The 21,710-nt window shown below is 44.4% G+C and overlaps 1 protein-coding gene across 1 annotated transcript in view; it reads right to left on the bottom strand.

Moving 5' to 3' along the window:
- Positions 1-20,526, bottom strand: part of CALR3 (calreticulin 3) — a 35,427-nt gene extending 14,901 nt beyond the window's left edge. Inside the window, exons 1-4 of the mRNA XM_006898279.1 lie at positions 20,436-20,526; positions 20,129-20,230; positions 16,173-16,376; positions 2,049-2,143 (exon numbers count right to left, since the gene is read on the bottom strand). Coding sequence (XP_006898341.1) covers positions 2,049-2,143; positions 16,173-16,376; positions 20,129-20,230; positions 20,436-20,526 — 492 coding nt within the window. The remainder of the gene's footprint in view (positions 1-2,048; positions 2,144-16,172; positions 16,377-20,128; positions 20,231-20,435) is intronic.
- Between the last annotated feature and the right edge of the window lie 1,184 nt (positions 20,527-21,710).

Raw genomic sequence — 21,710 nt, 5'->3', positions numbered from 1 at the left:
CCTCCTGTACCAGTCAGATCCAATTTGACAGCACACACACACACACACACAATATTATAAAATAAAATTTTTTTTAAAAAAAAAACCACTGGAGGGTCAGCTATGAGTTGGCTCCAACTAAAGGCACACACCAACAACAACATTGTTGTTGAGACGTGCTTCATATATACGCCAATACATCTATATCTCATATGGGGAGGAACTCTCTAATGCTCTGAGCTGATCACAGGAGGGAAAGTCCTATGCCTCATACAAACAGGAAACTGAAAAACACACAAATGTGTTATTATTTAGTCCTCCAGAAACTCTATTAATGTGGAGAAATGATGAAAGTTATACAAGTGTTCAGGTCTTTCATTCAAAGGGTCGCTATGAGTCATCTACGATCCCATGATGCCAACAAGCTTGAAGGGGGCCTACACCATTCTCAGATGGGCAGCACATAGAGAGCCCCCGAGGGGCCATCATGCTGCCATGTCACTCTGGGGGATAAAGACACAATTATCCTAGGCTAATCTCAGCCTCTGGGGTCTCAGCCCCAAGGGCCCACAAAGGAGGCCTGGAAGCCTTTACCATGTCACCTCCTTCCTCTGCCCTGAGAAAGACAGCTAATCTATTTCCGTAGATCCTCTTTATGGAAATTGTTCCCTTTGAAAATTCCTGGGTGTGCATGAACGTAATGAAAAGTCAGCCTGCTTTCTGAGCTTTCACTTAAATCACAATATGGAGTGGGGGAAGAAAGAATTGGTGCTGGAATGTAACACAGCCCTGATGGAAGAGGAGTTCTGCCACAGTGTAGCCTGTAAAGATTTTTATCTTACTAGAGATAAAAATGGGAGGCAGGGGAGCCAAAGCAGGGATGCTCGGTACTGCCAAGAAAGAGCTACCTGGAGTGGAGTGTCTGCTATGAACCCAGGCCCCTGCTCAAGGAGGCTCCTTGACAACAGAAAGGCCAGGACACAGGGATATCACCAAGGAATGCCTGGCCTACAGGTGCTAAAAGAATCAAGGGTTTTTCTCCATAATCAAAACAGAGAGAGTGGTCCTTTCCCTATAGCTGGCCCCCTGAATTTGGGCTTCTAGCCCCTCTTGTGGCCTAGTGTGAAATGAGTCACACTGTCAACCCAAAGGCAAGTGGTTCAAGTCCACCACTGTTCAGAAGGAAAGAGATATACAATCTCCTCCCGTAGGATTTACAGCCTCTGAAAACCTGCTAAAGGGTTTGAGTTTTTTGAAACTGTTAGAGAATCAAATTTGTTTGTAAATGGAGAAAGAGTATTGACTATACCATGGACTGCTAAGAGAACAAACAGGTTCATCCTAGAGAGGGTGAAATCAGGCTGCTCCTGGGAGGCAAGGATTCTGAAGTTTCAGCTGACATACTCTGGGCATGTTGCAAGCAGGGACCAGTCCTTGGAGAGGGGCACCATGCCTGAGAGAGTGGAGGGACAGCATAGGAGAGGAAGACCTTCAATGAAATGAATTGATTCAGTGACTGGTGTAATGGGGGTAGGTGTGTCAGAGGCAATGAGATTGGCACAGGATGGAGCAGGATTTAAGGCTGTTTGTTGTACAAAGGGTCGCTATGAACTGCAGGCAACTTGATGGCACATAACAACAACAAATGGGGAGAAAAAAAAGGAAAGAAAGGCCTGAAATGAGTGGGGGTTTCAAAGATGACCTGATTTCTCCAAAATGTGTTTTTCGTCCTCAGTGTTCCACTGCTGATGGTGACGGGTATGGGCGACATGTGAGGGTTCTGCTGTAACCCTTGGCGGGCCAATGACAGCCTTGTGGCACGGTTCACAGTAAAAAGGATGTCATGTGACTTCCCACAGGGATAGAACTTTCTGGGGAACCAGCAGGCTGAAACAAGCCTTTCTACAGGATCCTGCACTCTGGAAACCAGGGGTGGTGGGTATGTCCACCCAGACACTGCATCAGCTTGCCAAAATGCTTTAAAACCCAAACTTTCTTCCAGAAGTGTGGTTTACCATCGGACAAAAGAGAGTTAACACAATCACGGGTTTGGTCCCGAGGGCATTTACCTTACACCTGATTGATTTCTTGTTTGAATGATACTGATTCTTGAAATGTAAAATGACATGAATTTTCTTTATGTCAAATCCACAAATATCAGGTCCTAGAAGGAGAAGAAAAAAATAAAATGGGAGCTGCTCTCAATTTCCTCCCATAACATATGCATCACCATAAAATCCTCCCTCCTGACTCCTGCCCATCCTACATGTATGAGGCCCAGAAGGACTCTGAGCAGGCCTTTCTCTGGGAACCACAGCTCTGGGAGCCTTAAGCATAAGGCAGGGGTCAGGGAGAGTGCAGCTGTGGCCGCTGCCCGGACCAGCTCCAGATTCCAACGTAGCAGTCCCGGGAGCTGAGCCATGTGACATCCACCCCGCCTCCCCATGCCTGCTTCCTTGTGGATAAAACAGAGATGTTAATCAGAACGTCACAGAATATCATGCCAACAAAACTGGCTGTTGTCCATACAGTAGTGTGGCAAAGTTCAGGGCTCAGGTTATTATTACTAACATGATAGGTATTTTCATCTATATAGCCGTCATAGCTACTTGATGATAACCCAAAATGATAAATCAGACTTAAACTTGGTATATAAGAATACAAAATCTAGAGAGAGTTCTATTCCAGGGTTGGAGATGGTGAGACTGGCATGGATGGGGTTAACCGTCAGTTGCTAGGCTCTTGGAATGTTGTAGAACATGCAACCCTCTAAGAATCTGTCCTTCTCAACAGAACAGCAGTCTTTCATCCTGGCATGCTGACCATGCATGACAGGGTGTAACTAGGAAACACGATCAGCTTTCTGATGATGCTTGGAGTCTGTCCCGACGGTCAATGGCCTCAAGTCAACACTTGTTGTTCTTCCTAGCTCTCAAGGGACTATACCGGAGCCTCCCCTGAACCGAGGAACCACCCTGAAGTACTCTATCCAGTTTCTGTCCAGTCAAACTAGTGCGCTGAGTGAGCCCAGAGCGATCAGGGCTGTAGTTAAGGGCACACAGAATGTGAGCAGTTGAGTGACATTCTGATGCATCACAGAGAACAGTGTATTCTCAAAGGCTGCGTTCATTTCCTTTGTTACCATCGCTGGAAAACATCCCAGTCCACTTTTCAAAAGGAACGAGACCATATCCAAGCAATTATTGAGAAATAGGACTCTCTCAGAATTGAGATGTGACATATCTGTTCCACTCTAAACTGGTCAGATTCTTCCTCTATTTTCTCAGTGTCTACCAGTCTGTTTATATTGAATTGACATTCAGGGTACACTCAGGAACAATGAGAAAATTAGATATCTTCCATTAATGGCAATAAGATGATTTGTGCAAAAATAGATTTTTTTTCCTTTTTAAAATATTTTATTGATTTTCATATAATAATTACACTATGTTTCATTCATATACCTTGTGTTTTATAAAATCTTTCATTTACATTTTTTTTCTTACAACTGTTCATATACATTCTATTTTACATTATTTTTTAAATAATTTTAATGAACATTTACAGAGATTTTGGATTTCCATTCATTCATTGCTGCACTTCTCTCCCTGCCCATCCCTCCCCCCAAAAATAGATTTAAAAAAAATCAGAAAAGGAAGTAAATCCTAAAGTTGGTCTGACCTGATGTTGGGCGTGTAGCTTAAGCTGAGCTTCAGTTTGCATAGTTTAAAATCAAGAAAAGTGTGAACCAGGGCTGTGTTCTTCCTCCATACCTATTCGATTTGTATGCTGAGCAAATAACTCGAGAAGCTGGACTATATGAAGAAGAATGTGGCATCAGGATGGGAGGAAGACTCACCAACAGCCTGCAACATGCAGATGACTTTGAAGAAAGTGAAGACGACTTAAAGCACATACTGCAAAAGAGCAAAGGCTACAGTGTGAACTGTAGCTCCACATCAAGAAAACAATCTTCATCATTGGACACAACATTATCAATCAAATTATGACCAAGAAAAATGATGAGGGAAAATAAGAAAAATTATGATCAAGAAAAGACTAAAGTCAGTGATTTTACTTTACTTGGATCTACAATTAACACTCCTGGTGGCAGCAGTCAAGAAAGCAAAGGATGGGTTGCATTGGGAAAATGTGTGACAGAGCAACAATGGTAGTTTAAGGACTAAGGTGCACCTGACCCATGTCATGATCTTTTAAATGACTTCCTATGCATCTGAAAGTTGGACAATGAATAAGGATGATAAAAGAATTATTGATGTCTTTGAATTGTGGTGTTGCTGAAGAGTATTGACTATTCCATGGCCTGCCAAAGAAATAAACAAGTCTGTGTTGGAGAAAGTGCAATGAGGGTGCTCCTTAGAGGCAAGGATGGGGAAACTTTGTCTCACATATTTTGGGACTGTTGTCAGGAGGGGCCAGTCTTTGGAAAAAGACATCATGCTAGGAAAATTCGAGGGCTCGGTGAAGAGAGGAAGACTGTCAGTGAGATGGATCGACACAGTGCCTGCAACAGGGGGCTTGTACAAGGTGGAGATTGTTCAGAGGGAGCAGCATAGGGCAAGGTTTAAATTTACATCTTCTGTTCATGGAGTTGCTGAGTCGTACTAGACTTGACTATACCTAACAAGTTTCTTCTATATTTGCAAAATTAGGGCCTTAGGGCCTATTTTTCAAGAATTCTACATTTATCGCATAGAACTTATAAGGCGGTCCCAGCAAGGGTGTGATTCACTCACTGTCTCCTCTTCCCCTTCAGCACTTTGATCAATCATCAAACTCTTCTCATACCAAAGGCCAGAGCTGAGACAGCAGGACTAAGGACCAGTTCTTTTTTTTTTTTTTTTATATTTTGTGTGCGTGTACCGTCAAATCAGATCTGACTGGTACAGGAGGATATTGCGCCTCCTTCTCCGGCAGAGCATCTGGTGGATTCGAACCGTATTCCTCTGGGATTGCAGTGCAGCTTCTTGCCACTAGGCCACCAGAGCTCCCCCTAAGGACCAGTTCTTGTGTAATTATAGCTGATGAAACAAAACTGGAACAGACTCAAATGTGTAAATGCTGGAAACGTGTAAATGTGGAAAACTGGAACACAAAAATGACAAGTCTATACCCTGTTAGAAGTTTACTCTCTCTCCTAAAATACAAGGACAGAGTGGACTTTGTATAGCAAATCTCTTCACTGGCAGAGTCAGAAACACTAGTGCCCAGCTCAAATCACGTGTGCTGAACTCTACAGCCCTGGCAATAATCCAGCCTCCTGCATCAGACTCCCCAAAAGACCTCATTCTACTACCTCTTCTGAGTCTCCCATTTCAAGTACGACAGAGCCTGAAGCCCTGCTTTAATAATGAGTTTGCTGTTGTCATTAGATGCCGTTGGGTGCAGTATAACTCATAGTGACCCTATGAGAAACAGAGTTGAACCCTGTCCTATCCTGTGTCATCCTCCTCGTCTCTGACATACTTGAGCCCATTGCTGGAGTCACTGTGTCAATCCATGTTGTTAAGGATCTTCTCCTCTTTCATTGGCCTTCCACCTTTCCAGGCATGGTGGCCCTTTCCAAGGAACAGCCTCTCTTAGTTAACAACACCCCTGGGAGCTCTGGTGGCTTAGTGGTAAAAACTTGTGCTGCGGGGAGCTCTGGGGGCCTAGTGGCAAGAAGTTGCACTGCAATCCCAGAGATGTGAGGTTCAAATCCACCAGATGCTCTGCTGGAGAAGGAGGGACAATCTCCTCTTGTACCAATCAGATCTGATTTGATGGTACAAATACACAAAAATTATAAAATAAAAAATCAAAAAAATTTTTAAAAAAACCAAAAACTTGTGCTGCAGCCCCAAAGGCAAGTGGTTTGATTCTGCCAGCAGCCCCACAGAGGAAGGATGGTCAGTCTCCTCCCTAGTGATGGACTCCTTCTGAAAACCTGGACAGTTGGTCCAGACTCGCAGCACACAACAACAACAATAAGCAACATGCCCAAAGTTAAGTGAGACAAAGCTCTGCCATCCCTGCTTCCAAGCAGCATTCTGGCTGCACTTTTCCTAAGACCTATCTGTTCTTTTGGCAGTCCATGGGATATTCAGTACTCTTCTTCAACACCACAGCTCAAAGGCATCCGTTCTTTTTCTGTCGTCCTTATTCTTTCTCCAGCTCTCAGATCCATAGCAAGTGACTGACAAGACAATGGCCTGAACCAGGTTCACCTTAGTCTTCAAACTAACATCATCGCTCCTCAGGACATTGGAGAGGTCCTTTACAGCAGACTTTCCCAATGCAATACATCTCCTGATCTCCTGACTGCTGGTACCAAAGGGTGTTGATCATGAATCCACCTAAGATACAATCATTGACAATTTCAATCTATTCTCCGTTCATCATGATGCTTCTTCTCAGTCCACTGGTGAGGATTTTTGTCTTCTTGATGTTGAGATCCGATCCATATTGAAGGCTGTAGTTTTGTTGTTGTTGTTGATGGTCTTTGAGTTGAGCATGACTCATAGTAACCCTATGAACAAAAGGCCTGAAGCCCCTCTACAACTATCGGCATTCAAAGTTCATAGAGTTTACGGAGGCACGTTGTTTAGGAAGTGGATGCCACTCCTGCTTCCAAATCTGTCATGGGATGTTATTGGTTGAGTTGCCTAGGATCCTATTACGCACAGCAGTTCTGAACCCTTCTCTGTCCTGAGCCAGTCTCACTAATTCTGACACACCAACCCCCATTGCCCCAGATACTGTATCAACCCATCAGGGTCTCCTCCTCCTGTGCTGTCCGTCCACCCTTCTGAGCATCATGTCCTTCTTCAAAGACTGACCTCTCCTGGCCATGTGCCCAAAATAAGTGAGGCAGAGCTTCAGAATCCTAGCATCCAAGGAGAGATCTGGTTTCACCCTGTCCAAGACAGATCTATTTGTTTTCTTGGTGGTCCAGGATATGTTCAAGTTTAGGCCTCATTAAAACACAACTGAGTTAGAGTTAAAACACAATATAGGAAAATTTAATCCTTTTTTATGCCCAAGTATGCTACTTCTCAATTCAGATAAAGCAACCATATGCTCTAAAGATGTCAAAGGGATGTTTTGGAAACCAGGGGGGCAGCTGCTGTAGCCAGACCCCAAGCCGGGCCATCCCCGCCACTTGCTGGGTGGTCCTTGGTGATGGCCTGCAGCTCCCACCCAGGGACTATAGCACCACTTCCAGTGGCACACTCTTTGGTACTGCCCCAGGAGGTGCCAGGATCATCTATGATGACCAGATATTCCTGATGGGGTGTCGGAACTCACCTGTGGCCAAAACACCCCTTCGGGACCTGCCCACCATTCCTGAGGTCACCAGCCCTGGCAGCTAGGAGCGCTCCCTACCCCGACACCACACCCGTGGAAGCCCGGCAGAGCCACCTACACAACAGTCCTGAAGACAAGCCAGCGAGTGGCGAAGAGTCACAGTTGGAGGTGGACATTTAAAGGACCAGCCATTGGAGTGAATAATACCTCTGGGCCCCTCTGGCCTTTCTTGGGAGAACCACACCAGCTGGGTCTTATGAACATTACCACCTGGGCAAAAATTGGGTGTTTGAGGTTGGCCACCTTGGCCATCTACTCCCTCCCTCAGGGCACCTTCTCCCCACTCCCCTTAGCAAGCACCAGCAGATACCGCCAAGTGCCTCTGTGAATGCAAGAGCTGCCGCCTTGCAGCCGAGGGTCTAGAAGTGAACACTGGGGAGCCCTCCTAAATGCTGGTCTTGCTCTTCCAGCCTCATCCTCTGGGGTGCTCCTTCCTAGGGTGCTGTGCAGTGGGAAAGCATCCCTAGCCCTCCTTTCCCCAGAAAGGAAATAAAAGCCACCTTTACCCTGGGATTAAGAAAAAAAAGAATAAGAGAGAGTGAAGAAGGAAGGAAGGAAGGAAGGAAGGAAGGAAGGAGGGAGGGAGGGAGGGAGGGAGGAAGGAAGGAAGGAAGGAAGGAAGGAAGGAAGGAGGGAGGGAGGGAGGGAGGGAGGGAGGAAGGAAGGAAGGAAGGGGTATTTTGGTGATGAGTTTTGGTTGTTTGCCAAGACTAATATAATCAAAACCAGATCTGAAGCTGCTGGGCTGATTTTGACTCATGGTGACTCCATGTGCTACAGAGAACGGCTTCATAGGGTTTTCCCACTGCAACCTTTACAGAAGCAGATTGTCAGGTTTCTTCCATAATTCCACAGAATGGGTTCAAATAAAAAAATGTCACCAAGCAGCAACAACAAGCAGTTAACCACCAACAGGCTGAGGTACATCAGTCAAACACTTGAGTTCAACTTCTAAAATCACCTCTAATTCAACAGTTCATTTTCTATCCCCATCATTGGGTCTAAGAGCCTGTAAATGCTAACAGGAGGTGTTCACCCCCTTTCTCTCCTGGAGCTGGTTAAATTTGAACCTTCAGAGACTCACAGCCTTTGGGTTAACATCTCAATTTACCAGAGACTCTGCCAGCATATTTTTACTGACTATGCAAAGGCATTTGACTCTGTTGATCATAACAAACTATGGCTAACATGGAGAAGAATGGGAATTCCAGAACACTCAAATATGCTTATATGAGACCTATTCTGAGACCAGGAAGCCATTGTGCAAACAGAATAAAGGAACACTGCATGACTTCAAATTAAGGTAGGTGTGCATTAGGGCTGTAGCCTCTCTCTATATCTGCTCAATCTTTATGTAAGCAAATAATTCAAGAAGCTGGACTTTATGGAGAAGAACGCAGCATCAAGATTGAAAAAGACTCACCAACAATCTACATTATGCAGACAATATAATACTACCTAACTTGATTAAAGCAAGAACTTGGACACATGCTGCAGAAGATCAAAGACTACAGCCTTCAATATGGATTACATCTCCACATCAGAAAAACAAAAATTCTCACCACTGAGCCAACAGGTTAGTATGATAGATAGAGAAAAGATTCAAAGTGTCAACAATTCATCCTCATTTGATCCACAACATCATTGGTACTAGCAGTCCAGAGATCAGGAGACACATAGCATTGGGAGAGTCTGCTGTCAGGGACCTCTCTAAAGTCTTGAAGATCAGCGATGTCAGTTTAAAGACTAAGGGGCATCTGGTTCAAGCCATGATTTTTCCAATCGCCTGCTATACATCTAAGAGCTGGATAATGATTAAGGATGACAGAAGAATCAATGCTCCAAGTTTTGGTGTTGATAAAGAGTCCTGAGTATTCCATGGACTGCCAAAAGAACAAACAGCTAAGTCTTAGAGAGGGTGTAATCAGAGTGCTCCTTTGTGGAAAGGATGGCAAAGCTTTGTCTCACATACTCGGGCATGCTGTTGTTGTTATGTGCCATGGAGTTGGAACCAATAAATAGCAGACGCTCCAGCAGGTTTTCAGAGGAAGCAAATTACATGGGAGGAGACTGTCTATCCTTCTGTTGATCGGCTGGTATATTCAGACCATGTAGCTTTGTGATTGCAGCACAGCTTTTTACCACTTGGCCACCAGAGCATTAGTTACGAGAGGCTATTCTTCAGAGAGAGACATTACGCTTGGAAAAGTGGAGGGTGAGCAAAGGAGAGGAAAACCCTCAGTGAGATGGACTGAGTCAGTGACTGTGGAACTGGGCTCAAATGTGTTGGAGATGATAAGGATGGCGCAAGACAGGATAGGTTTCAGATCTGTTGCTCATGGGGTCGCTGTCACACATAACAACAACAACGACATGCCATGGAGCTCTGCCAGGTGTTTTAGCCATCCTGTTCAAAGAGAATATCACCCACCATCAAAACCAAGGCATTTAAATTTACTTCTAAATCAAAATAGATAGTTTGGTCAACCTTGGTCTTGAATCCAAGGATAAAGGGAGATAGGATGGTGCAGGGGGAATGCAGAGCAGGAATCTGGGTTCTAAGGAGACGTGACTGCTTAATCCGTCACTTTAGAGAACTGCCCACTCTATAAATGAGAGCAGGGCCATACCCTCAATAAGACTTTCTATTTGTGAAGCTGGGATCTTAAACAGCATTATGATCAATCATCATGTTTGTTGTTGTTGTTGTTGTTTAATGCTGTCGAGTCGTAGACGACTCATAGCGACCCTATGAATGAACAGCCTGAGCACTGTTCGTACATAGAGTTTCCGGAGGCAAGTCATTTCAGAAGTGGATGCCACTCCTGCTTCCAGGCTTGATTTAGTCGGGAAGCTCCAGCCAACACTGTCCACCATGGGTGCCCATTACCACAACTGGCACATCACTGTCACAGGCTTCAGCATCACAGCAACCACAAGTTACCTCTGCAGAGCAATGCACAGACCAGTGCTATACTATCTAGAAGAATGTTTGACAGGAAGACAATTTGAACAAGCCCTCGGGCCCTTTGGGCTTAAGGCCGCCTCCTGGTTCAAACCCTAGGCCCAGGCTGGCTAGCCTCACTCCAGGGACAGAGCAAACCTGCACGTCAAACACATTCCCGGAAAAGCAGTCCACTCCAAAAGCTTGCCACGATTCCTGCACTCCCACCACCATGCTCCTGCCTTCTGGCAGGGAGAGCTTCCCACGAGCCTGGGAGGAGCCAGCCAAACCAGGAACAACATGGCCGATCAATCATCATAGATAATAGATATCAGAACATTGATAAATATAACCAAAGCCCCCACTCCGGGCATCCAAAACCAGCTGCTACAGACAATAAATTGGAGACAAGCACAGGACAAATAAATATACAAGAGAGACGACTTCCACAAGCCATACTCCTAGGTGAGAGAAAAGGGTCTTAGGGGAGCTCTGGTGGCTTAGTGGCAAGGATCTGCAACTACAAACCCAGAGGCGCATGGTTTGAATCCACCAGATGCTCTGCCAGGGAAGGAGGGGCAATCTCCTCCTGTACCAGTCAGATCTGATTTGACGGTACACACACACAAAAATAATAAAATTTTTAAAAAAAGAAAGAAAAGGGTTTTTAAAATGATCCAGACGTAGGGAGCTCTTGTGGCCTAGTGGCAAGGAGCTGCACTGTAATCCCAGACGTTTGTTGTTGTTGTTATTATGTGCCGTTGAGTCGCTTGCAATTCATAGCAACCCTATATGTACAACAGCCCTAAACTCTGCTCTGTCCTGTGCCAATCACACTGCCTCTGACACACCCATCCCGATTACCTCAGTCACTGAATCAATGCATCTCATAGAGGGTCTTCCCCTCCTGCGCTGTCTCTCCACCCTCTCAAACATGACATCCCTCTCCAAGGACGGGTCCCTCCTTACAACATGTCCAAAGTGTGTCAGACGAAGCTTCAGAATCCTTGCCTCTAAGGAGCAGCCTGGTTTAAATCCTCTCCAGGATGAATCCCAGAAAAAATCCCAGACGTACGTGGTTCAAATCCACCAGATGCTCTGCTGGAGAAGGAGGGGCAATCTCCTCCTATAACAGGAGGATCTGATTTGGTGGTACACATACAAAAGTAACAAAATTTAAATTAAAAAAAAATGACCCAGACTTCAGATATAAGTGACTATTTCAAAGGGAGCTCTGGTGGCCTAGAGGGTAAAGACTTGCATTGCCAACCCAAAGACAAGCTGTTCACATCACCATCTGCTCCAAGAGAGTAAGATGGACTATCTCCTCCAGCGGGATTTACAGCCTCTGGAAAGTCACAGGAGCGTCAGCGAGTCATTTCTGACTAGATGGCAATGAATAGCATATTCCTAAACATTTCGTTTTGAGGATAGTCTGTCTTCAGTTATGATTCCTTCCTTGTTTCCCATTTTATTTTATTTTTTTTCTATAATTATATTTTATTAATTTTCATAAACATTTACAGAGATTTTGGGCTTCCACTCATTCATTGTTGCACTATTCTCTCTACCCTCCTCCCAGTTTGTTCTTGTCCAAATGCCACAGTGCTTGTCAAAGCCAGTTCTGATTAATCTTCTTTGTCAGTGTATCCTTTGCCATTCCCTCACTCCTCCCTGAGAGAGACTTCACCCTGAGTCATAAGGAAAAGGGGACGGCGTATTCTCTTAGCTACTTCCTGCTGAAAAGGGACGCTGTGGGTTTCAGGGTGAAGATCTTCTCTCACTACTCTAAAGGGCCCCTTTGGCAGTAGGAAACACATAGACTATTATGGAGATTGATTTTGGAATTCAGATGCACTCTTATTGATTGTGCTTGGCTGTACATGTACATATCCTTCAAGATGTATCGCACACTTATCTCTTTTTTTTTTTTTTGGTTGTTGTTACTTGTGCTGTCAAATCGGATCCAACTAGCACAGGAGGAGATTGCCCCTCCTTCCGTGGAGCATCTGGGGGATTTGAACCGTGCGCCTTCGGGATTGCAGTGCACCTTCTTGCCACTAGGACACGAGAGCTCCATTCAGCACACATTTTAACCAGTGGATCCTAGCTGAAAGCAGAGAATACCAGGGAAAATGTCTACTTGTGTTTTATTGACTATGCAAAATATTTGACTGTGTGGATCATAATAAATTACAGCTAATGTGGAAAAGAATGAGAATCCTAGAACACTTAATTGTGCTCATGCAAAACCTACACCTAGACCAGGAAGCTGTCATCCAAACAGAGCAAGGGACCAATACTCCATGGTTTAAAATCAAGAAGGGTATGTATCTTTTCTCCTTATCTATTTCAATCTGTATGATGAGTAAGTCATTCAAAAGGCTGGACTTTATGAAGAAGAAAGTGGCATTAGAATCAAAGACTTATCAACAACCTGTATTATGTAGATGACACAACTTTTGCTGAAAGTGAAGAGGACTTGAAATGCTTGCTGCAGAAGATCAAAGACTAAAGCCTTCAAGCTGACTTACATCTTAACAACAAGAAGACAAAAATCCTCTTCATTGGACCAATAGGCAATATCCTGATAGATGGAGAAAAGATTAAGTTCCCAATTATTTAATTATGCTTGGATCCACAGTTAACACCCTTGGTACCAGCTGTCAAGAAATCAAAAGACGTGTTGCATTGGAAAAATCTGTCAATGAACTCTCTTAAGGTGTTAAGGTCTAAGTAACAATGCCAGTTTAAAGACTAATTCAAGCCATGGTATTGCCAGTTACTTACTATGCATTTGAAAATTGGACAATAACTAAGGATGACAGTAGAGAAATTGAGGTCTGTGGGCTAGGATTTTGGAGATGAGTGCTGAACAGCCCAAACAGTATGTACTCGAAAAGGCACCATCAGGCTGCTTCTTGGAGGCAAGGATGGTGAAGCTGTGTCTCACATACTCTGGACACATCAGGCGAGGTGAGTCCTTGGAAAAGTACATGATGCTTGAAAAGGTGAAGGGTCAGTGAAAGAGGGAAATGCTCAACAAGATAGACTGACACAGTGACTGCAATAAAGGGGCTCACTGTGCAACAATGAAAGAATCTTTTTCAAGAGAAAAGGGAACTGGGGGGAGTAGGAAGGAAAATGTGCAACAATGAATGAATGGCGATCCAAGTTTTCTGTAAACTTTCATTAAAATATCAATGAAAACAATAAAAAGAATGGGCTCAAGTATATCAGAGACGATGAGGATGGCACAGGATAGGGCAGGGTGCAGGTTAATTGCTAATAGGTTGGGTAGGAGTCACAGTTGACTTAACAGTCTAACAGCCACCACAACCCTCTGTGTCAGGAAAGAGTGCGTACAGTCTGGTGGTTGGCAAACATTTCCTGTAAAGGGCCAGACAGAAAAGATTTTCAACTTTGTGGGTGATGCCCTTTGCTGTACCAGCTCAACTCTGCCATCTGTTGTAACAGGAAAGGAGAGACACTGACAAATGACCAAGCATGGCTGTGTGCCAACAAAACTTTCTTTGTACCTATTTAAAAAAACCAAAACCAGCCGTATTTGTGGAAATTTGAAATAAACATGGTGGGGTTTGTGGGTTTGGGGTTTTTTTTTCCAAATTGGAAGGTCATATGATCGGAATTTTTTTATTTCTGAAATTTGAAATTCACATGATTTTTTTTTCACATGTCCCGAAATGGTACCCTAATTTTTTCTTTCTTTCAACCATTGAAATATGCAAAAACTACTCTTAGCTCATGAGTGGAAAACATAGTAAACAGGCCATAGTTTGCCAGCTCCTGCTATAGTCAGTATATTCAGGTTCTGAGAATGCTGAATAAACAATTTTCTCAAAAGCATGAAAGAATGGTACAGTAGTACTTTTTGAACATTCTGTTTTATTTCTGGTGAAAACATACACAGTGAAGCATGGGCCCCATTCAACAGTCTCTACACAGAACTGTGCTCGAGACTTTTAAAGTGACATGGGCTATATTCTCCGCAGAATTATTATCATTTCTGATCTGATTGTTTCTCTCCCATTAACTTTGTCTCATTCTCTTCCCTCTATCCCTAGCTTTCTTGTCTATGTTTTAGAGCAACTTCTGTCTTATTAGTCTCTCTCTCTCTTTTTTTTTTAGGGTTTCCAGTCATTCATTGTTGCACTTTTCTCCCTGTCCCCCCCAATTCTCTCTTCTCCTTGAAAAGTAAAAGAAAAACTTTCATTGTTATGCAATCCCTCCTCCCAAGTTCACGCCACTGTGCAGACTTCATTCTGGACTCCTGTCATGACAATAATACCCAATCATATATCCTTTTTTTTTAAATTTTATTTTATTACTTTTTTGTGCACGTACCATCAAATCAGATTTGATTGGTACAGGAGGAAATTGTCCCTCCTTCTCCGGCAGACCATCTGGTGGATTTGAACTGTGTACCTCTGGGATTGCAGTACAGCTTCTTGCCACTAGGCCACCAGAGCTCCCCCGTATATCCTTTTTAAACAGTCTCTCCCTCACCTGTTTCAATGCCGTATACATCATTCCTCCTCTCCTTCTCTATCTTTCCTCAACCCCAATGTCAGTCCTGTTTTACAATAGTGGACCTAGGCAATATTTGTCCTTTTGTGACTGAGATATTTCACTCAGCATAATGTCCTCTAGAGTCATCCACTTTGCATAATATTTCACGAGTTCCTTGTTGTTGTTTTTTTTAAAAAAAATTCTTTCATTGTTTTACAAACCCTCCCCCAGGACCACTCCACCATGTAGTCATCGTTCTAGACTCCTGTCATGACAGAAATACCTAATCACATATCCCTTTTAAACAGTTTTCTCCCTCCTCTGTTTCAGTGCAGTATACATTATTGAACCCATCTTACTCAGTCTCTCCCCAACCCCAAGGTCAGTCCTGTTTTACAACAGTGGCACCATGCAATATTTGTCCTTTTGTGACTGGGATATTTCACTCAGCATAATGTTCTCCAGAGTCAACCATTTTGAATAATATTTCATTAGTTCTTTGTTTTTCAGTGCAGTATGGTATCCCATGGTGTGAATATACCACAGCTTCTCTATCCATTCATTTGTTGATGGGCACTTAGGTTGTTTCCAACTCCTTGCTATTGTGAACAAAGCTGCAATAAACATGGGTGTGCATATATCTGCTTGGATGTCAGTTATGGTCTCTTCGGGGTATATTCCTAGTAGTGGAATTGCTGGGTCAAATGGTATCTCTATTTGCAACTTTTTGAGAAAGCGCCATACCGCTTTTCACAGGGGTTGCCCCATTTTACACTCCCACCAACAGTGAATAAGGGTTCCAGTTTCTCCACAACCTCGCCAGCATTTGTTGCTTGCTGTTCTGTTAAATTTTGCTATTTTGACTGGAGTGAGATGATATTTCATAGTTGTTTTAGAGTTCCTTGTTTTTCAATGCATCATAGTATCCCATGGTGTGAATATACCAGAGCTTCTCTGTTTGTTGATGGGCACTTGGGTTGTTTTCAGCTCTTTGCTATTGTAAACAAAGCCACAATAAACATGGATGTGCATATGATCTCTTTTTTAAAAAAACCAAAACCCAAACAAACCTCAACAGTGGCATTCTCTATTATTTGGGCTAACCTGCTAGTTAAAGGAAGACTTCAGGGGAAGTCTTCAGGGTTTAAAGAATATCTTAGGGCAAGAAGCTTAAGGATCCTCAGTCCTGTGATCTTTTTAGAATATTAATAAGACTTAACAAGGTTACCATCATTATTGCTGTTATGCTAACCTAACAGGTTTTCAGATATTTTATGCAAAGACAGCTCACCCTGGGAGACAGGTTTTCAAGATCTCTGGAAACAGCTGCACTGGGCCCACGTAAACTCACCAAACATAATGTAGTACTGCGATTTGCCATTCAGGTTCTTCTGATCCACATCGGCAGGGAAAATCTTGAGGTAACCCCCTCCACAGTCCATCTTCTGCTCGTGCTTCACGGTGTACTGAATGACTAGGGTCTTCCCTTTATTGCTAAATGGTTTGAAGCGCGCAGAGATGGCATAGAAGCGGCCGTTCTGTGTGGTCTGCAGACCTTTCAAGAAAAAGGTACTAATGAAGGATTAGGGTAACACTGTGCTTAGGGACTTGGGAAAGTTAAACAATGTCATTGTTCCCAACCCCAATATTTAATTTGTTGTTGTTACGTGTGTTGAGTCATTTGTGACTTATAGCGACCCTACGTACAACAGCCTATATACTCTGCTCTATCCTGCCTCTGACACACCTACCGCTGTTACCCCAGTCACTGAGTCAATCCATCTCATCAAGGGTCTTCCTCTCTTGTGCTGTCCCTCCAACACCCCAAGCTTGATGTCCCTCTCCAAAGACTGATCCCTCCTTGCAACATGCCCAAAATATATAGAGACTTGGAATCCTTGCCTCCAAGGAGCAGCCTGGTTTCACCCTCTCTAGGATGAACTTGTTTGCTCTCCTAGCAGTCCATGGTATATTCACTACTCTTATCCAGCATAAAAACTCAAGAGCATAAAAAACAACCTGTTGCCATTGAGCTGATTGTGACTTATGGCAACCTCATGTGGTAGAGCAGAACTCCATAGAGTTCTCTTAGGGTTAATTTTTACAGACATAGTTCACCAGGCCTTTCTTTCACGGCACCACATTGACTACAATACTACTAACCCAATAGGCACACTGTTCACGATGCTGCCTCCATGGACCTTTCAGTTTACGTATTCAGATATTTTTGTACTTGATGTTGTTGTTATGTGCTGTCGAGTTGCCTACAACTCATAGCAACCCTCTGCTCAATAGCTGTGAACCCTGTCCTATGCTAAGCCAGCCTTACTGTCTCCAACACACCTAATCTCATTACCCTAGTCACTGTGACAATCCATCTCATCCAGAGTCTTCCTCTCCTATGCTATGCTGTCCATTCACCCTTCTGAGCATGATGTCCTTCTCCAAAGACTGGTCCCTCCTAGCTACATGCCCGAAGTATGGAGAACAGTGCTGAACATACCACGGATGGCCAAGAGAACAAACAGGTCTGTTCTGGAGAGGGTGAAACCACGTTACGAAGCTCCATCTCACTTAACACAGAACATGTTAGTTTCTAAGTATGAAGGGTTTTTGTGGGTCAATTTTGTGGTTTCATTCTTGCCATCCATGCCGGAGACCCAGGTTCCATCCCTGGCTAATCTACCGCATGCACCATACAACCCATCAGTTGGTGAAGGTTTGCACATTGTTAGGATGTAGGAGAGCTTCCAGACAAAGATAGACTAGGAAGAAAGGCCTGGGGATTGACTTTTGAAGCAATCAGTGAAAATCCCATAGATCCTACCACTCTGATCCATAGATAATCATGGGGATGGCTCGTGAAGGGCAGGGTTTCATCCCATTGTTGGGGGATTTAAACCAGTAACTTTTTTGTTTTGTAGTTAAGAACAAACTGCACCACCTCAGGATCAATATGTTCAAACTTGAACTAATAACTATCTCTTCAAGGCCATAGTCTTTGCAATTACTTGCTATGCATCAGAGAGCTGGATGGTAACTAAAGGTGACAGAAGAAGAATTAATGCCTTTGAGTTGTGGTGCTGGAGTACAGTATTAAACATACTATGGAACAAGAGACATACTAAGAGAACAAACAGGTTTGACCTGGACAGGGTGAAACCAAGTTTCTCCTTGTTGTTGTTGTCGTCAAGTGCCATCGAGATGACTCATAGTGACGCTATGAACAAAAGACCTGAGCACTGTTCATAGAGTTTCTGGAGGCAAGCCATTTCAGAAGTGGATGCCAAAAAAAAAAAAAAGAAGTGGATGCCACTCCTGCTTCCAAGCTTGTTTTAATTGGGAAGCTCCACCAAACACTGTCCACCATGGGTAACCATTATCACATTAGGCACATCAGTGTCACAGTGTTTAGTATCACAGCAACCACGAGTTTCCTCTGTACAACAACAAACGCCTTATTTCCCCTAGCAAATCAACATTCCACCCTACAGCTCACCCATTCCAGCCAACAGCTTCTGTAGAACTTCAGTAGATGACTTTCAAATTGGTCTCCAGCGCCATGCCGCCTATGCTCATGGATTTATGCTTATAGAATTTTCTCCTTAGAGGCAAGAATTTTGAAGCTCCGCCTCACATATTTCAAGCATGTTGCCAGGAGGGACCAGTCCTTGGAGAAGGACTTCATGCTTGGAAAGGTGAAGGGTTGGCACAGGAGAGGAAGACCTTGGGTGAGATAGATTGACACATGACTGGGATAATGGGGTTATGTGTGTCGGAATCAGTGAGACTGGCTCAGGATGTGACAGGGTTCAGGGCTATTGTGCATAGGGTCACTATGAGTTGCAGGTGACTTGATGGCACATAACAACAACAACTACCACTCTACAAACCTTCTGTTCCATTCTCCTTCTTTCTAAATCACCCAATAGCTGGCACATCTCTCTCCCTTATGACCTAGCCAGTCCCTTACATCAGCTGAGTCCCTGTGTCTCTTTTGTAGCTGATTCCACTCCACTGCCCACTTGCCTTCTCTTATCTACCCCACATCTCCACCTCATTATGGCTAAATTCTCCACAACCTTCGAGTCAGGGCCCCAGTGTCATGGTCTCAGAGACCAGGAGACAGTGTCTAACTGGGTGTCCCCTGTCTAGTCTCAGGAATCTTGTCCCCAAGGGATGGATGAATGAATGTAGACTCTGAGAATCCCAAATAAGAAGAGGGGAGAAAAAACTGTGGTAAAAACCTAAACAATTCAGTGGAGTCCAATTGGAGACTCGTGTCTCTTGACAAGTTCTATGAAATTTAATAAGAATAAAATCCCAGTTGGTGTTGAGTCAACTCCAACTCATGGCCTCTCATGTGCATAGAGTAGAATGATGCTCCAGGTGGTTTTCAAAAGGTGATCTTTTGGAGCTCTGATGACCTAGTGGCAAGAAGCTTCAATGCAATTCCAAAGGCATGTGGTTTGAATCCACCAGCTGCTCTGTGGGATGAACAATTTCCTCCCTTGTGATTAGCTGCCTCTGAAAATCCGACAGAGGGTCAGATCCTACTCAGTGGTACACAACACCACCACCAACACTTGTCAATTAAGTGTAAGATGCAACAAATATTTAAAAACAAAACAAAAGGTGGTCTTTTGAAATAGATTGCCAGGTCTTTTCTTCGCAAGCAACTCAAATTAGGCTCAAACCATCCATCCACCCTTCAGTTAGTTCTTTGCTATGCAGCTGTGGAGTTGGAACCTACTCATTGCAGACCCTCCGGCTGATTTTCCGAGACAGTAAATCACGTAGGAAGAGACTGTTCATTCTACAGTGAGTAGCTGGTGAATTTGAACTGTGGGTCTTTGGGATTGTAGCACAGCTTCTTAACACTAGGCTTCCAGAGTTCATTTGTTTTGCATCACCCAAGGACTCAGTCAGTTGCTGTTAGTTTCCATTAAGATTTCTGACTCCAAGTGCTTAAGCACTATCAGCTAACTGAAAAGTTTGTGGTTTGAAACCACCTAGATAGAGGCTCAGCAGAAAGAGCTGGCAATTGACGATGGATTCCATAAAGATTCCGGCTTAGAAAACCCTATGAAGCAGTTCTACTCTGTCACACAGAGTCACTGTGAGTAGAAATTGAAAGGACAACAACAAGTGCTCATAAAAAAAATGCACTTTAGACCCCACCGGTATTTTCCTTGCCTCACTGGCAAAATGGGTTTAACAAATTGTGCGGCATCACCACACCCACTCTGCAAAGCTGCTAGGGGTGTTGCCCAGTTAATTCCACTTCCCCGTGATGCCTACACTAACCTTTGTCTTTCTCCTTATGACCATAAAACTTTCCCGATGAGAGTCTAAAGTGCCCGAATTGGGAGTTATTGGTCGACTGTACCCATCGGTTCCTCCAGCGCTCTGTGAGAGAGAAACAACACAGGTCAGGGAGAAGCCTGCGATTTGGCTCACGGGGAGGGTGAGGGGGATCTCAGGGTCCCAAAGCTTCCAAGCTTTGCTGTCCCCAACCCCGCAGAGATGACCCCTCGGGGGGCCCAAGCCAATTCGGCCATCCTTTGGTCAATGAACTCTTCACGCCCCTCGCCACCAGCGTGGCTCCTTTCACCTCCGTCCAGAAATTCTTCCTGGAAGTAGATGGTGGCGAGCACCACCCTCAGCAAGCAGATAGCCCACAGAGGGACTCTAGGCACCGCCATAGAGCTTGTGAGTCTCTTGCTCCACAGGCGCGCTGCTCTCTCACTCTGCAGCCTCAGAGCAGCGCGCCAAACCCTTCTGAAACTACAATTCCCGACACGCCCCGCGATTGTGACCTAGCTTCCCATTGGTCCCTGCACGCTGTGCATCACTCCCGTGATGTCCCTCTATTGTGACCAGTCGCGCCCTTGGTTCCGCAGCACCGAGGCTCCAAGCCGAGAGTAATAGTAGCCTCTTCCGCCCCGAGTGGTTGCCCAGGTAACGGTCCCCACGGACCTGGGTGCCTGGCCGGAGGACGGCGACCACCGTGGATAGACGGCGTGGGAAGAGGTCTCATGGGTCAGGTGGGCAACGGCCGGGCGTGGGCGTTTCTTGGGAGGGTGATTCCGAGCAAATAGGGGCCAACGGGAAACAGGGAGGGAGGGAGCCCCAGTTTGTGAGCTTTGATTCCACTCAGTGGCGCGTGGACAGTGTTTATGGTGCCCATAGTCTGGGAGAAGAGCTGAGATGGTTTGAAGAGTGACACTGGTTCACAAATTTTTGTTTATTTTCATTAACTTTATTGAACTGCCATTTATGTTTGTTCTCTGTGTGTGTGTGTGTGTGTGTGTGTGTGTGTGTGTGTGAGAGAGAGAGAGAGAGAGAGAGAGAGAGATTTGCATGAAAATTTACAAAGCAAATAGGTTGAATAATTAATACACTGGTTCGCCCCGCCCCCCAGTCAATGTGCTGCTCCGTCAGTGCTCTCAGTCCATGAGTGATGGGCCACTGCCATTTACTCTGGCATGGGTACACATTGAAAACACATTTTCCTTTATAGCGTTAATTACAATACATTTCACCCTCACTTTTCGGCTTACTCCTGTTATTCTCATTTCCATCAATCCTTCTACTTAGCCTTTCCCACTTTCCAAGCTTTATCCTTGGGCAGAAGCTGCCCATCTGACTCTTTCCGGTTGGCGTTGTAAACTGGTCTGGCTGTTGTTGGTCATTTTATAGACCTGTTTGCTGTTTGCCCCAAGTTGAGCCCAGGGGTGAGTTTTGTTCCAGATTCAGAGGGTGACTGAGAGCCGCAATGTTGGAGAGTCCACCAGACTATTAGAACAGTGGACAAAGAAAGCCATTTATTTATATGCTTTGTGTTTTAGTCCACATTTACCAGCGCTCTATCAAGGACCTTCTCACA

The sequence above is a fragment of the Elephantulus edwardii genome, unplaced genomic scaffold, assembly GCF_000299155.1.
Source record: "Elephantulus edwardii isolate Elephantulus edwardi_28Jun2011 unplaced genomic scaffold, EleEdw1.0 scaffold00226, whole genome shotgun sequence".
In the NCBI taxonomy this organism is placed as follows: Eukaryota; Metazoa; Chordata; class Mammalia; order Macroscelidea; family Macroscelididae; genus Elephantulus; species Elephantulus edwardii.
This window is presented reverse-complemented; position numbering and strand designations above follow the sequence as displayed.